Source organism: Giraffa tippelskirchi, chromosome 11, assembly GCF_054371585.1.
Source record: "Giraffa tippelskirchi isolate mGirTip1 chromosome 11, T2T-mGirTip1v1.2.pri, whole genome shotgun sequence".
NCBI lineage: Eukaryota > Metazoa > Chordata > Mammalia > Artiodactyla > Giraffidae > Giraffa > Giraffa tippelskirchi.
Genome location: NC_137285.1, coordinates 16,649,965 through 16,664,890, shown reverse-complemented (window position 1 = coordinate 16,664,890; position 14,926 = coordinate 16,649,965). Strand labels below are relative to the sequence as shown.

At 46.8% G+C, this 14,926-nt stretch overlaps 2 protein-coding genes across 2 annotated transcripts in view; both read right to left on the bottom strand.

Annotated features, from left to right (window-relative positions):
* Positions 1-701: 701 nt before the first annotated feature.
* PRKAB1 (protein kinase AMP-activated non-catalytic subunit beta 1) lies at positions 702-9,958 on the bottom strand. Its single transcript, XM_081539860.1, has 8 exons — positions 9,866-9,958; positions 9,436-9,680; positions 6,974-7,137; positions 6,068-6,161; positions 5,682-5,796; positions 3,739-3,872; positions 2,266-2,334; positions 702-2,033 (listed from the first exon to the last, which is right to left on the bottom strand). The coding sequence occupies exons 2-8, from the start codon at positions 9,592-9,594 to the stop codon at positions 1,956-1,958; spliced, it is 813 nt and encodes a 270-aa protein (XP_081395986.1). The 5' UTR covers positions 9,595-9,680; positions 9,866-9,958; the 3' UTR covers positions 702-1,955.
* TMEM233 (transmembrane protein 233) overlaps positions 9,463-14,926 on the bottom strand; it is a 71,004-nt gene continuing 65,540 nt past the window's right edge. The window contains exon 3 of the mRNA XM_081539863.1: positions 9,463-9,680. The gene's annotated coding sequence lies outside the window, so the exon portion shown is untranslated. The remainder of the gene's footprint in view (positions 9,681-14,926) is intronic.

Below are 14,926 nucleotides of genomic sequence, written 5' to 3'. Positions count from 1 at the left end.
CATTATTTCCTCAGTATACTTATATAGCCCCCCCAGTCCCTAAATCTAGGGTTCCCACATCACTTGGATATTCAGGGTGAGATGGCTAATTACCCAGGTAGGGATGTTTTGTAAGTTACTGTCCACCTCAAGTGACCAGATGACCTCGGGGGTTCCCTTATCTCCTAAATTTACTTCCATGTTTCCTGATGGCTGGGAAGAAAAGGCTTATTAAAGGGACACTGTAACCTTCCATCTTTTTGGTAGAAGGGACAGAGGCCCTTTTAGCTGGTGGAGAGTAGCTGACTCCAGAACATCCTGTGGTCTTCCAAGCAGAGGGTCATGATCCCAGGCTCCCCTGTGGTGCTTGTTAATGAGCAAGACCTCTGACCTGGGGATGCTGCCAACTTGGGCAAGCCAGGGACTTTCACTACTGCCTCTCCTCAGCTCCCACTATGAGCAGCTCCAAGGGGCTCAATTTTATAGCCTCTTAATAGCCTTCTAATCTGTGTGCAGAACAGGTGAGTCAGGGAAAGGCCCCCAGCCCTGCAGAGCACCAAGCTGCCCTGTCTTCTCATCCCAGAATGCCAAAAGGACGGCACCATTTTCAACGTGTGCCAAGTCGGGAAAAAGACTGAATAGCACTGCATCGAACAGACCTCGGGAGAGCACCAGTCTCCTCCAAATGACCGCGTGAAATCAGAGCTCCCCCCAAGTGCATGTTCATTATCTTTACAAAGCTTTATTGGAACCTGTACATCAGGGTGAGTTATTCAGTGTTTTGAAAACAGTAACAAAGCAGGGCACAAGTACTGGACACCAGGGAGCTGGCTCCTCCATCTCCCGCAGGACCAGGGTGGGGTGACAGCTTCTGCCGACCCGGGGACAGGAACCTCGGAACAGGCACATCTCCGGCTGTGTGGAGAGGTTCTCTTTGGTCCAAAGGATGTCTTCCTGACACAAAATCAGAAGGCGGCCACAATTTCTAACTTCCTTCCAGAATAAGCAACACCAGTTGCTGCAGCCTTCTTTGCTGAGTAGGGACCAGAGGTCCCAAGCGAGGTGGCACAGGGTAGGGCAGGGCGCCTCGCCACCATTTTCTGGGCGACAGTGCCAGCTCGTTACGGTTCGCCAAAAAAGCCGGACACCCTTCTGGCTAGCAGTGGTCAGTACGCAGGATCACCCAGCTTAAAGGAGGAATCCGGCCATGGTTTTCCGAGTCTGTTCTGAGAACAGATTATTGCTGAGCACAGGTCACATGATCGAGTCTAGTTGGGGTGATTTAAAAATTGCCCTAAGGCTGTACAGTCAGCCACTGCTGGTTTAAAAAGACAAAAACCACTTGATGCACATAAGCGTTAAGAAACAATTGTAAAACTTCATCTTGAAATCAGACAAGGTCTAATTTCTACAGAAATCACACCTCCCTGCAGCAGGGAGTGGAGGATGATCTATTGCTTGATTTCAGGGGACAGGTAGGACCAGCACCCACTCGCTGGCGGGTCTGCAGCCAGGCCTCGGCAGGGACGAGTCAACACTAACACACCAATGATGAGAGATTCTGTGCGGCCTTGGGACCTGCTCCCCAGATTTTCACTAGCACAGCTTTCATCAGCTAGTGTTCATTTTTGGCTTAAGAAAAATCTCCACGTTCATGGGATTTAAATTTAGGCCTGCACCATCCTTCACACTGCAGGGTGGGGGCTGCAGACTGTCTGCTCCCCCTATGCCACCCTCAGCCTTGAGGAGCCCTGGCGCTCACAGCCACTGGGTGCTGAGGGCACTGTTACAGACCGAGGCGCTTCAGGAGCTGCTGTGTCTGGAGCAAACCTTCAGGAAGGTGTGGGGCGGGAGTGAAATGCCTTATAAAGAGTGTGAAATGGGAAATTTACAGTCCGTTCCGTCCAGTGAAGAGCATGCACGCGTGGAGCCTGGACGTACACGCTGCGCCCGGGCCCCTGGCGGCTCCCACCTCCTCATATGGGTTTGTATAACAAGGTGGTGACGTATTTTTTCTTGTACCGGTGGGTCGCGCTGAGCACCATCACTCCATCCTGAGGAAGAGGGTGGAAATCATCAAAGCAGAGCTAAGTCAGGACGCTCAGATTTTAGGGAACACAAGAATCATCAGGAGGGCGGAATAAACACAAGTTCCTGGGCCTGGGCCCGGAAGCTGCCCTCCAGGTAAGGACTTCAGGCCGTTCCATCATTGTTGTGTGTGTGTGTGTGTGTGGGGTTGCCTCAGGGCAAGAAACATGGCTCAGATAGTAACAAACGGGTCCTTACCTTGATGGAGAGTGCATAGAGATGGTTCAACATGACGTGGTTGGGCTCAGGGAGCAAAGCTGGATCACACTGTGGGGGAGCAAAAGCAGACGTGTGCACTTAGGATCTAGAAATTACGAAGACTCTCCCGTGTTTCATGGGACTGGATTTCAAAGGAAAGGAGGCAGGCTCTCAGGCCCCTTTCCTCCTAAGTCAGGCAGTGAAAGGGCTTGTCCACGATCACAGGGGAGGTGAGGTGTTGTGCCTGGTGACTGAGCAGAGCTCTTGGGGTGCCTGCTGGGCACAACAGCGTGCGTCTCTGATCAGGCTTCATCTTGGTCTCTAGAGCGTGGGCCATGGCTCTGTCTGCCCTCTTGTGGAGGAGCAGAAAGAAAACTGCACTGCAGGTGCTTTTAAAGAAAGCTAGGGAAAAAAAACTATACTCCAGGTTCCTGAGCACTGGGTTGCAAGTCTCTGAGACTCAGATGGTGAGTCTGAAGAAAGCACTGGATGAGTGAGGGCGGGGAAGAGGTGCTATTGCTTCACACAAGCTCATATATTAGACCCCAAATGCTGCCACATCTTCCTATTTTTAAAGAGAAGTCAGAATCCAGGGTATTTTCAACATACACTCCCCAGTTTTATAGAGGCTAAAGCACCTGACAAAAGCTGGCTCAGCTATCAGGTGTGTGCATGGGGCTGCTCTCCACACGAGGATGGGGTGGGACCTGGTGCCCCTGGGGAACACATGTGACCGCTGCAGCAGCCACCCGCACGTGCGGGCCTCCAGCCCCGCACCTTAGTACACCTACTTCTGTGTGGCACCCAGAACAGCAGCATGATTACCTTATCACCCAACAGGCGTGTTTGTTTTAGGTGGTGGCTTGGACCAAGCAGAAGAACATCCAGATTCCCAAGAATTATGGCTACGCTGCTCAGTCCAGAGCTGGGGGAACCGGGCAGTTCAGGTTAAACGAGATGGAAAGTTAGGGTGCTCCTAACTTTAACAAAGTGCTCTTCAGGATCCAGGAGAAGGCCCGCTTCTTTTCAGCTGTAACATCAATTACCAGGGGCAATGTGCATTACCCACAGACCCCAAATTTTGATCCGGGAGCAATGCTGCTTCTGGAAGCAATTTGGCGATTAAAATGAGACTCTAAAATTTGGGGGCCAGAGGAAGAATTCCATCATCATGTAGCTTACTGAGAAGAGCCGGTTACATATTTTGTCATGAAATTAAAAAGGAATGGGGCTCAGGCTAGATGGGGGTGGAACGCAAGAGGAAGAGCTCGGAAAGGCAGCGTGGGGCAGGGAGGCAGTGTCCGCTCTGGGAGCATCTTGCAAGCAGCCCTTTCCGTTATCAGAGGTGGACCCGGCATGAACACTGATGGGCAACACTGAACATTTTCACCAGCTGCTTTGCCAGAGGTGGCCAGAGGGGAGTGGCAGAACGTAACCATGAAGGATGGTCTGGGAAGATGTCTGGATACTCACAGAAATGCCCGTGTCCTTGTTTAGGATGACTTGGAGGAGATGTGGTGGGAGAATGGGAGGTGCTTTAAACCGCTCCTCTGGTTTCGAAACGTAGGGCTCCTGATGGTAGGGTCCCGGTGGGGAACTGGACAACTCTGGGGGGAGATGGCCACAGGACATTTACTTGGGTCAGAGTCACAGGAAACTGTTCGCAGTGACCCGACCTAACAGCCACACAGGCTAACACTTCCTCCTCGCTGCAGGCGGGGCCAGCAAACACCTCAAAGAAGCTCAAGGCTTCTAGTGAGGCTTACGTGGCTAGGCCCAAGTTAGGAGGACTGCCAGCCAGAATAAAAACAGAGATAGGCAACTTGCTGACACAGGGGCAAGGGCACATTTCAAAACTAAAACAAGAAGTTGAAAACCTGACCTCTAAAGGCTCTCTGCTTCTACCACTCTCAGGTTCTTTTCAAACTCATGCTCGAGAATATCACTTATACAGATACATTAAGCTTCTAGCAGTGTGATATTCTGAAAACTTAGAAGCCGCTCACTTAGTGATCTCTAGCCAGCTTGCAGGCACCGAGCTGTGATCCAAAGGACACTGGGGATGCATGTGGCCGCCTAAGACTTGTGCTGTCCACGTAAAGCTGAGGCAGCCTGGCTCCGCCAACTCCTTCCTCGTCGCTTTCCAGGGGACAGATTCCCTTCACACAACCCAGCCCCACCACAGCAGGAAACAGAAAGGCACTGAGGGCAGGAAACTGAGCCATTGGGAATTAATATGTATTTTGAGTAAGGGAGTGTCTGAGTATGAGAAGAGCATGGAGAGTTTGAAGCTAGTTTACCAGCTTTCTTTCCCCAGGTGACCTCTACTGCAGAACCTTGACTAAAAGCTTCGGTATGTGGCCTAAAATTTCACTTATCAGCAAGTAAATGTATCTGGGCATTACCCCAATTTCCGCTTATCTGAGTAAGAAATGACTTCTCTCAAAGATCAATTAGCTATGGAGAGTGGAGGATGCTATTTTTCGATGTCCGAGTCCTGTTTAATGACCTGACTTGTCAGCCACGTGGTCCACCTGCTGGTGAGAGTTCTGAGCTGATAAACAGTAAGAGATCCCGGGGGCAAACCTTGGGGCCCAGGCAGGTAAGGGAAGGCTCAACCTTCACACTGAACTGAACCTGTTTTCTTAGACAGTCAGGCACACTCCTGGGGGATTTCTGCCCCACCTCCCACAGGGGTCCTGGAACTGTGTAAAGCCCTGCTGGAGGGGGCAGAGCATCTGGTGATGACACTACACGTGCCAACATGTCCTTCTCCCTGCCTTGCACGTGCTGTTTCCGAGCAGTTTCTTCCTGTGGGTTTGGATGGAAAGCAACTTACTGAATGACTGATGATCGGACGACTCTTGGAAGAAGGGCGCATTTTACCAGGACCCTAACCCAGCAGGCTGTGCTGAGCAGCCTGTTTCATGGTGAGCCTCCTCCTCTGAGAGGATTCTGACAAGGGCAAATGGAATGTGCAAGTGACAGCCAAGGTCACTGAGGGGTCCATTTATCACCTGGCAGGCTAAAACTCTCTAGGAGCCCCAAGTGGGCAGGCGCCCCCAGTGCTGGCCCCTCACCGACCCAATGCTACTCTCTAGGGCCTTGTGGGCCTGCCCCTGGCATGAGAGCAAACTCTGGTTCCATTTCCAGTGTCCGCTTTCTGTGGCCAAGCAGGCCTACTAAATCCTAGAGATGACCACCCCCCCAAAATGACTTACTGCTTCCTCAGAGCTAGATTTCAGCAAGTTGACCAAACACATAATTAGAAATTAGTTTTGTGGCTCTTTGGGGAGATATTCATGTCCACTGATTGGGTGGCTCCCGCTCAAGAGGGAGAGGCAAGGGAAACAAGCGTAATTCGAAATGACGCGGCCCCCACCTGCACACACGTGGTATAAAATAACTGTTCATACCAGACACGTCGGAGCACTTTTGGGAATCCACCATTAAAGCATCAAACACTTCAAAGTCAGTTTTCTTTACTTGAATGATGTTATTGACTGTGCCAAGCTGGCTGGTGACTATTGGCTGGGAAGAGACAGACAGGTAGAAATCATAACACGGAAGGTCTCCAAAGGTATTCTTTAGAGGATTTAGCATTCCTGATGGGAAGGCTTCATCTCCTGGCCCCCCAACCGGCTCATCAAGTCAAGGATGCCAATGAGCACTGTTATCTAGCTTGGTCACACACGGGGACTTCTACCAGCAGGACAGAGGGATCTCGCAACTGTCTCTGAGGGTAGGCCCCGTGCTTGAATCATGTGGGCAGCCAGAGGACCAAGGGTGGGAGAAAGAGTACCTCGGAAGGGTCGTGTGTCCACTGACCATCCACAAAGAACTTGTACTGATGCTCTCCTTCTGGCAGATCCAGGATGGCTACAAAGTTATTGTGGCTGCAAGAGAAAAAGGAAGCAGGGGGTGTCAGCAGGGTGAGCTGCACTCTGAGCTGACTTGCAAAACCAGCCACGGAACAAAACAAAGCTTCCATGTAAAATCAAGAGTTCAGCCACAGGAGAACTGAGACAATTCATTATAATGATCTCAATCCAGAAAAGCTACCAGGAAGTAGCAACATAAGAGGTTTCCTAGAAAACTCGCTTTGCCCAAATACCAAGAATCTACATACCTACCATCAAAAGCTCAACAAATAGGCATTTGTCCTCCTGCTATGTGCAAAGTAACACCTGGCAGTCTGGATGCCAAGGAGGACAGCAACACAAGATAAGCAGCAAGCTGCCTGCCAAGTTTTACCCTTTGTCAGTTTGCCTAGCGCAGGACAGGGGATCAATTTCACAGGATGTACAAAGTTCCCTACAGAAACTTGTGTAACTACTAACAAAAAAAAGGTTCCAGGAAAACCTCTCTCATTTGATTGTTTTCTTCCCTTGATGGGCATGACTTATAACTGGGCTGAGTGGCTCCCTCCCACACCAACTGGACTCCTGGAAAAGCAGGCAGTTCCCTGTCAAGAACCAGGTCCAACTTGGCTCTGTGTGAAATAGAAATACTCATAACCGAGTGATGTTTTCTTCTAAGTGTGTTTTTCGGGTGTGCGATTTTAACCCAGTGACTTATTAAGCATCACTATTTTTCCATTCAGCATCTACTTTATAAAAACATCCTCTTCTATTCACCCACAGGGATCATTTGGAAACCAGAGTACCGCTGGGTTAAAACCAATATGTGAACACGTCCAGGCGAATACCTTCTTGTGAGGGGAAGTTTACTCCAGTTGTTAAAGGACCCAGACAAGTAAACTTCCTTTCCACCCCCCGTCCATCGAAAAACAGTTGGCCGAGCCTGGGTGGGAGCTTTGTCGTTCACTTCCAGATCATGCTGCCAGGCCAGGAACTCCTCCTTCTCTGGAGCCTAGAAACAGAGCAGTTTACTCAGGAACAGGGAGCCATTAGCGAGAGACCGTTCCCTTACTATTGACAATTAATTCTGAAGAGGCAGCTGTCACTACCTAGGTTTATATTCCAGCCCATTAACTCACCAGCTGTGCCTCAGTTTTCCCACTTGCAAAATGGAGAGAATAAAAGTAATTCTTAAGGTTGTGAAGGTTGAGACAGTCCATGTAAAATGCTCTGCACACGGTCAGACCCAGGGTAGGTGCTTCATAATTAATAGCTACTGTTACTGCTATTATTCAAGGGGTCTACATCAAAACTTGAGAAATTATAAAACTCACTTGGAAGAAGGCAGCAATGAATTTGAGACTAGCTTAATAAATGTCATTTTCTTCCCTTAATTAAGCAAGATTTAAAGTACATGAAAATTTATTAGGGACAATTCCAGAGCTTTCAACTTGACAACTGGCAAATCCAGGTGCTGAGGAAGGGAAAAGCTATTCACTGAGTGCCATCCAGGCACCACAGAGAAAAATGTAAGAAAAGACAAAGACTGACCCTCATTAAACAATAACTTCTTGTGTGGGCAGCATTGTGTAACAGAGGTATTCTGGGATGAGAGAAATAAACACGTTTGACTCTCAGTGAAAGATATGTGGTTTTGGATCTCTTACATTTTTTCCTAGTCAGAAGCCAGAGTAGGATTCTAGGCTGTGACAGACTCTTAAAAGGTCTAGAGCAAGCTTCTAGTACTTTCATTTCAATAGTGACCTGAGCTCATTTAAAAGATACCTGCATTCTTTGAGCTTTAACAAAAGCTACAGATTAAAGAATAACAGACTGGTATCACTTTCCACTGAGGGTGTGATAACTAACCACAGTCAAAATGTTGACCTAGTACAGTTAAAAAGAATCCATGACTTTTTTCTTTTGTATCTAAGCATTTAATCCAGTGTGTCTGCTATGTTTTTCAATAACTTCTATGGAAATGATAGCGGAAGTTATTTAATAACTCTGTACAGATCACTTGTTACGTTAAACATTTCTTGTAAAGAGTTTTAATTCGGCAAAACAACAGATACTTCTTAAAGAAAGTAGTTTGATAGTTTGATTCTTATAGTGTCTTAAAAAGCCACCTTTGGGCCAAAATTATTTCCTGGGGAAGAGATATAAAACTGTTGGAAAAAGGATTTCAAAGCTGACTTTGCACACAGCCTCAGGAATGCGACAAACTCAGAAAGCAAGTTGAAATGACAGGCTGGAGGGCTAAGGAAAAGTGGACTCTTCATAGTTAGCCTCAAAGCTAAGATTCCGGTGAGGAAATAAGGTAATAACGTGGTCACCCATTCCAACATCTGAGGAAACACGAGCACAACCGGAATGACCTGCTAGACAATTAGCCTAATGGGCAGTGATGATTAACAGGCAACCAGAAACTAACAGGACTTTGGGGGGAGGAGGGGTATTTGTCATCTTTCCTTCACTGACTATCCTTTAAGGATTTAGTTCATTTCTTTAGGCTACACCACATACTATCAGCTGCCAGAATCACTGAGTATTCTTGGACTGGGCTCTGCCCCTAGAAACAGACCACATGAGGTGGTTAGCAGGAGAGCGGTTAGAGCAAGAATCGAGAATTATCTTCAGTTTATTATGAGTTAAAGCAGACTGCAGCAGGACATCTAAGTTTGGCCTGCAACAATGTTTGCTTTGGCCTGTTTAAAATATTAAGTCATATATAAACAACTGGAGAGAGAAACTGAGTAGCAGCTGGCTGCCTCCTTTAGACTGATGTTTCGCTTACTCACTGACCTCCAGAAGTCAAATTACTCTTCCGTGCCTGCTCTCAAGGGTGAACCACAAATTTTCTGCATAACTAAAGACCTCTGGCAGCTACAGTCAGCTGTTCAACTCTTATGTTCACTTTACACGTGTTCTCCAAAACTGAAAATAAACTGTAAAACTACAACAAAAGCTTCCATCAACCTACTTAAAAGTGGTGGAAGACTCCTGAGAGCTGTGAAATTAATTATACCTAAGAGAAAAGCAGAGACTGGGGCTCAATTACTGCCAGTGCCATGATCTTAATTAATCAAGAATTTGAGCCTGTCTCAGCGCTGCCTTTTCCTTAATGATGTTAAACGAAGTGAATTCCTTCCCCCTCGGGGAGACTTTCTCATATCGGTAATTAGACACAAGTTACTGAGCTAAGAGGGCTCTTCCACTTCTTATAATTAGAAGGAATAGGGCGGGGTGGGGGGATCTAGTAGATTTCAACAACAGTTAAGGGGAATCAGATTGTCCCACTCGCCATTACCTTCATTTCCTCAGAGTGAAAGAGGTCGGCGTCCTCGGGACTGTCCATCAGGATCTTGGGCCTGTCTCCATCCTTGGAGCCTCCCGAGCTGTCCCTTCGGGGTGTCTTGTGGCCGCCTTGCCGGTCCAGCGCAGCGCGCTCGCTGCTCGTGTTGCCCATGGCGAGGGTCTGTGAGGACACTGGGAAGCCGAAGGGGCCTCACTCCAGGAGAGAGACAAAGAACACCCAGGATCTCCACCAGGACCCTAAGGAAGAGTCAGATCACTGGGTACCAGAGCCCGCAGGCTAAGGTTCGGGGTCGGGATCCTGACTGAGCCGCGACGGCAGAACTGAAGAGGTCTCACAAAGGTGCTTCACCTGCTCAGACAGCCGGCGCCGTGAACCCACCTACAACTAAGATAACCCGACACTCCCCAAACAACTCCCCAACCTCTTAGAAACTTCCGCTTCCGGCACTTCCGCGAGGGACCCGACACACAGAGTTGGGGGCGGGTGAGGCTGGAGAAGCGCGCGAGGCCAACTCGGCCTCACTTCCGCTTCCGGTCCAGGTCAGCACACTGGCAAGCTCCCCAGACAGTCCCGCGGGCTTCGGAGAGCGCAGTCGCAGTCGGCCGCTCAGGCCAGCGCGGGACGAAGCTGCTGAAGGCCCGCAGGGGGCGCAGAAGTGCGCAGGCCATCTGGGCTTCGGTCCCGCGCTGGCATGAGTGACAGTGTTATCTCGGTTATCTTTGCTCACTTCCAGTTGATTTTACACTTTACAGCCAAACGGATCATCCTAAAGGGCAAATCTAATTAAAAGACTCCTTAAAGCCCTTTAATGCGCTAGCTCTCATGCCTTTGAGTGCCTTAGAATCATGTGGAGTGCCTGTTGAAAATGCATATTCACATGCCCCTAATCTCCTGAAATTATGATTCGGAAGCTCTGGCATGGGGTCTGCATTTTAATAAGCACTCTAGGTGATTCTGATGCAGGTAGTCTTGCAGGTGTTTGAGAAAATGACAGACCGTTAAGCTCCCTGGAAAATTTTCACATCCAGTAGCTTGGGAGTTGTAAAATTCTGCAATTATTAGTGTGTTTTCAAAAATTGAGTGCACAGCCTTTTGATAGGTAATTCTGCAAGCTACTGTAAAATCACTTTGAACATCATTCTGCATAAAATGCATTTATTTATTAATGTTTGTCTTTTACTATGCCCAGTGCTTCAGCAAGAAGAGTGTACATATGTGGATCTAAAATATTCCAATCTTCTCACTTGTTAGTCACGGTTAGGATTTATGGTGATGGTGGTGGTAGATGTGTGTGTGTATGCTGTATTGGTTTTGCATTGAGTATCTCAAAATGCTTTGCATTTGCTGGGCCTGAGCATGCACTTTGTCTAGTGATCATGTAGTACCTACATCAGTTCAGTTCAGTTGCTCAGTCGTGCCCGACTCTTTGCCACCCCATGAACCCGCAGCACGCCAGGCCTCCCTGTCCATCATCAACTCCCGGAGTCCACCCAAACCCATGTCCATCGAATTGATAATGCCATCCAGTCATCTCATCCTCTGTTGTCCCCTTCTCCTCCTGCCCCCAATCTTTCCCAGCATCAGGGTCTTTTCCAATGAGTCAGCTCTTCGCATCAGGTGGCCAAAGTATTGGAGTTTCAGCTTCAACATCAGTCCTTCCAATGACCACCCAGGACTGATCTCCTTTTGATGGACTGGTTGGATCTCCTTGCAGTCCAAGGGACTCGCACGAGTCTTCTCCAACACCACAGTTCAAAAGCAACAATTCTGTGGCGCTCAGCTTTCTTCACTGTCCAACTCTCACATCCATACATGACCACTGGAAAAACCATAGCCTTGACCAGATGGACCTTTGTGGGCAAAGTAATGTCTCTGCTTTTTAATATGCTGTCTAGGTTGGTCATAACTTTCCTTCCAGGGAGTAAGCATCTTTTAATTTCATGGCTGCAGTCACTATCTGCAGTGATTTTGGAGCCCAAAAAAATAAAGTCAGCCACTGTTTCCCCATCTATCTGCCATGAAGTGATGGGATCGGATGCCATGATCTTAGTTTTCTGAATGTTGAGCTTTAAGCCAACTTTTTCACTCTCTTTCACTTTCATCAAGAGGCTCTTTAGTTCTTCACTTTCTGCCGTAAGGGTGGTGTCATCTGTGTATCTGAGGTTACTGATATTTCTCCCAGCAATCTTGATTTCAGCTTGTGCTTCTTCCAGCCCAGCATTTCTCATGATGTACTCTGCATATAAGCTAAATAAGCAGGGAGACAATATACAGCCTTGACGTACTCCTTTTCCTATTTGGAACCAGTCTGTTGTTCCATGTCCAGTTCTAACTGTTGCTTCATGACCTGCATACAGGTTTCTCAAGAGGCAGGTCAGGTGGTCTGGTATGCCCATCTCTTTCAGAATATTCCACAGTTTATTGTGATCCACACAGTCAAAGGCTTTGGCATAGTCAATAAAGCAGAAATAGATGTTTCTCTGGAACTCTCTTGCTTTTTCTATGATCCAGTGGATGTTGGCAATTTGATCTCTGGTTACTCTGCCTTTTCTAAAACCAGCTTGAACATCTGGAAGTTCATGGTTCATATACTGCTGAAGCCTGGCTTGGAGAATTTTAAGCATTACTTTACTAGCGTGTGAGATGAGTGCAACTGTGAGGTAGTCTGAGCATTCTTTGGCATTGCCTTTCTTTGGAATTGGAATGAAAACTGACCTTTTCCAGTCCTGCGGCCACTGCTGAGTTTCCCAAATTTGCTGGCATATCGAGTTCAGCACATTCACAGCATCATCTTTTAGGATTTGAAATAGCTCAACTGGAATTCCATCACCTCCACTAGCTTTGTTTGTAGTGACGCTTTCTAAGGCCCACTTGACTTCACATTCCAGGATGTCTGGCTCTAGGTGAGTGATCACACCATTGTGATTATCTGGGTCGTGAAGATCTTTTTTGTACAGTTCTTCTGTGTATTCTTGCCACCTTTTCTTAATATCTTCTGCTTCTGTTAGGTTCCTACCATTTCTGTCCTTTATTGAGCCCATCTTTGCATGAAATGTTCCCTTGGTATCTCTAATTTTCTTGAAGAGATCTCTAGTCTTTCCCATTCTATTGTTTTCCTCTACTTCTTTGCATTGATTGCTGAGGAAGGCTTTCTTATCTCTCCTTGCTATTCTTTGGAACTCTGCATTCAAATGGGTTTATCTTTCCTTTTCTCCTTTGCTTTTGGCTTCTTTTCTTTTCACAGCTATTTGTAAGGCCTCCTCAGACAGCCATTTTGCTTTTTTGCATTTCTTTTTCTTAGGGATGATCTTGATTCCTGTCTCCTGTACAATGTCATGAACCTCCATCCATAGTTCATCGGGTATTCTGTCTATCAGATCTAGTCCCTTAAATCTATTTCTCACTTCCACTGTATAGTCATAAGGGATTTGATTTAGGTCATACCTGAATGGTCTAGTGGTTTTCTACACTTTCTTCAATTTCAGTCTGAATTTGGCAACAAGGAGTTCATGATCTGATCCACAGTCAGCTCCCGGTCTTGTTTTTGCTGACTGTATAGAGCTTCTCCATCTTTGGCTGCAAAGAATATAATCAATCTGATTTTGGTGTCGACCATCTGGTGATGTCCATGTGTAGAGTCTTCTCTTGTGTTGTTGGAAGAGGGTGTTTGCTATGACCAGTGCGTTCTCTTGGCAGAACTCTATTAGCCTTTGCCCTGCTTCATTCTGTACTCCAAGGCCAAATTTGCCTGTTACTCCAAGTGTTTCTTGACTTCTTCCTTTTGCATTCCAGTCCCCTATAATGAAAAGGACATGTTTTTTTGGGTGTTAATTCTAGAAGGTCTTGTAGGTCTTCATAGAACTGTTCAACTTCAGCTTCTTCTGCGTTACTGGTCGGGGCATAGACTTGAATTACCGTGATATTGAATGGTTTGTCTTGGAAACGAACAGAGATCATTCTGTCGTTTTTGAGATTGCATCCAAGTATTGCATTTCAGACTCTTTTGTTGACTATGATGGCTACTCCATTTCTTCTAAAGGATTCTTGCCCAGAGTAGTAGAGATAATGGTCATCTGAGTTAAATTCACCCATTCCAGTCCATCTTAGTTCACTGATTACTAGAATGTCGATGCTCACTCATCATCTGCTGGTTGACCACTTCCAATTTGCCTTGATTCGTGGACCTAACATTCCAGGTTCTTATGCAATATTGCTCTTTACAGCATCGAATCTTGCTTCTATCACCAGTCCCATTCAGAACTGGGTGTTGTTTTTGCTTTGGCTCCATCCGTTCATTCTTTCTGGAGTTATTTCTCCACTGATCTCCAGTAGCTTATTGGGCACCTACCGACCTGGGGAGTTCATCTTTCAGTGTCCTATCTTTTTGCCTTTTCATACTGTTCATGAGGTTCTCAAGGCAAGAATACTGAAGCGGTTTGCCATTCCCTTCTCCAGTGGACCACATTCTGTCAGACCTCTCCACCATGACCTGTCCATCTTGGGTGGCCCCATACGGCATGGCTTAGTTTCACTGAGTTAGACAAAGCTGTGGTCCATGTGATCAGATTGGCTAGTTGTCTGTGACTAGTTTCAGTCTGTCTGCCCCCTGATCCCCTCTCTCAGTGCCCACTGTCTTATCTGGTACCTGCATGGTGCCGGACATTGTATGAAGTAAATGGGAGACACAGATGACTAAGATATGGGGAATTTGGCAGTATCTAAAAAAAATAAAGAGACTTCCCTGGTGGTCCAGTGGTTAAGAATGCGCCTTGCAATGCAGGAAACTAGGGTTCAATCCCTGGGTCTGGGAACTAAGATCCCACATGCCATGGAGCAACTATTGAACTTGCCCACCTTGGAGCCTGTGCAACACAACTAGAGTCCATGTGCCACAACTACTGAACTTGCACACCACAGCCGGAGAGTCTGTTTGCCACAACGAGAGGATCCTGCCTGTCCCAAGGAAGATCCTGGGTGCCACAACTGAGACCTGATGCAGTCAAATAAATAATAAAAAAAATAAAATAAAATATGTACCTTCATTTTGGTACACAATTTTAATTCTAGGAAATGTCTACAGAAAAACACATGTTAAGATTATATGCAAGCAGGTTCATCTGAAGCATTGTTTCTAATGCTATAAAACATTAATTCCAAGATCCCCATTCTATTTTACATTTTAGTCTCTCTAAAACGGTGTGTCTTACAGTCAGTGGAATCTTAGCTGTGATGAAATAAGGAAACGTGGCTTTGCCACTTAGGAACTGTCACCTGGTCTCCTCTTTTGCGAAATGGGGAATAAAAATAACACCTTATCTTATAGGTTTGCCTTGTGAATTAATTGAGAACATGCAGGAAAAGTGCTTTGCATAGCACCTGACTCTTAGTAAGCAACCAGTGAACATTAGCACTTTTATTAGCATCATTATGCTTGCAAATAGAAAGTTCTGGGAAGATTTACAACATGCTGTTAATACTGGTC

Bases quoted from the DNA above. Each gene is read 5' to 3' on its own strand.
- PRKAB1 (XM_081539860.1), bottom strand. From the start codon at position 9,594: ATGGGCAACACGAGCAGCGAGCGCGCTGCGCTGGACCGGCAAGGCGGC. The intron at 7,138-9,435 runs GTAATGGCGAGT...CTCTGTTTCTAG, and splicing joins TTCACTCTGAGGAAATGAAG to GCTCCAGAGAAGGAGGAGTT. The intron at 2,335-3,738 runs GTGAGTATCCAG...GCTCCCCCACAG, and splicing joins ACAAGGACACGGGCATTTCT to TGTGATCCAGCTTTGCTCCC.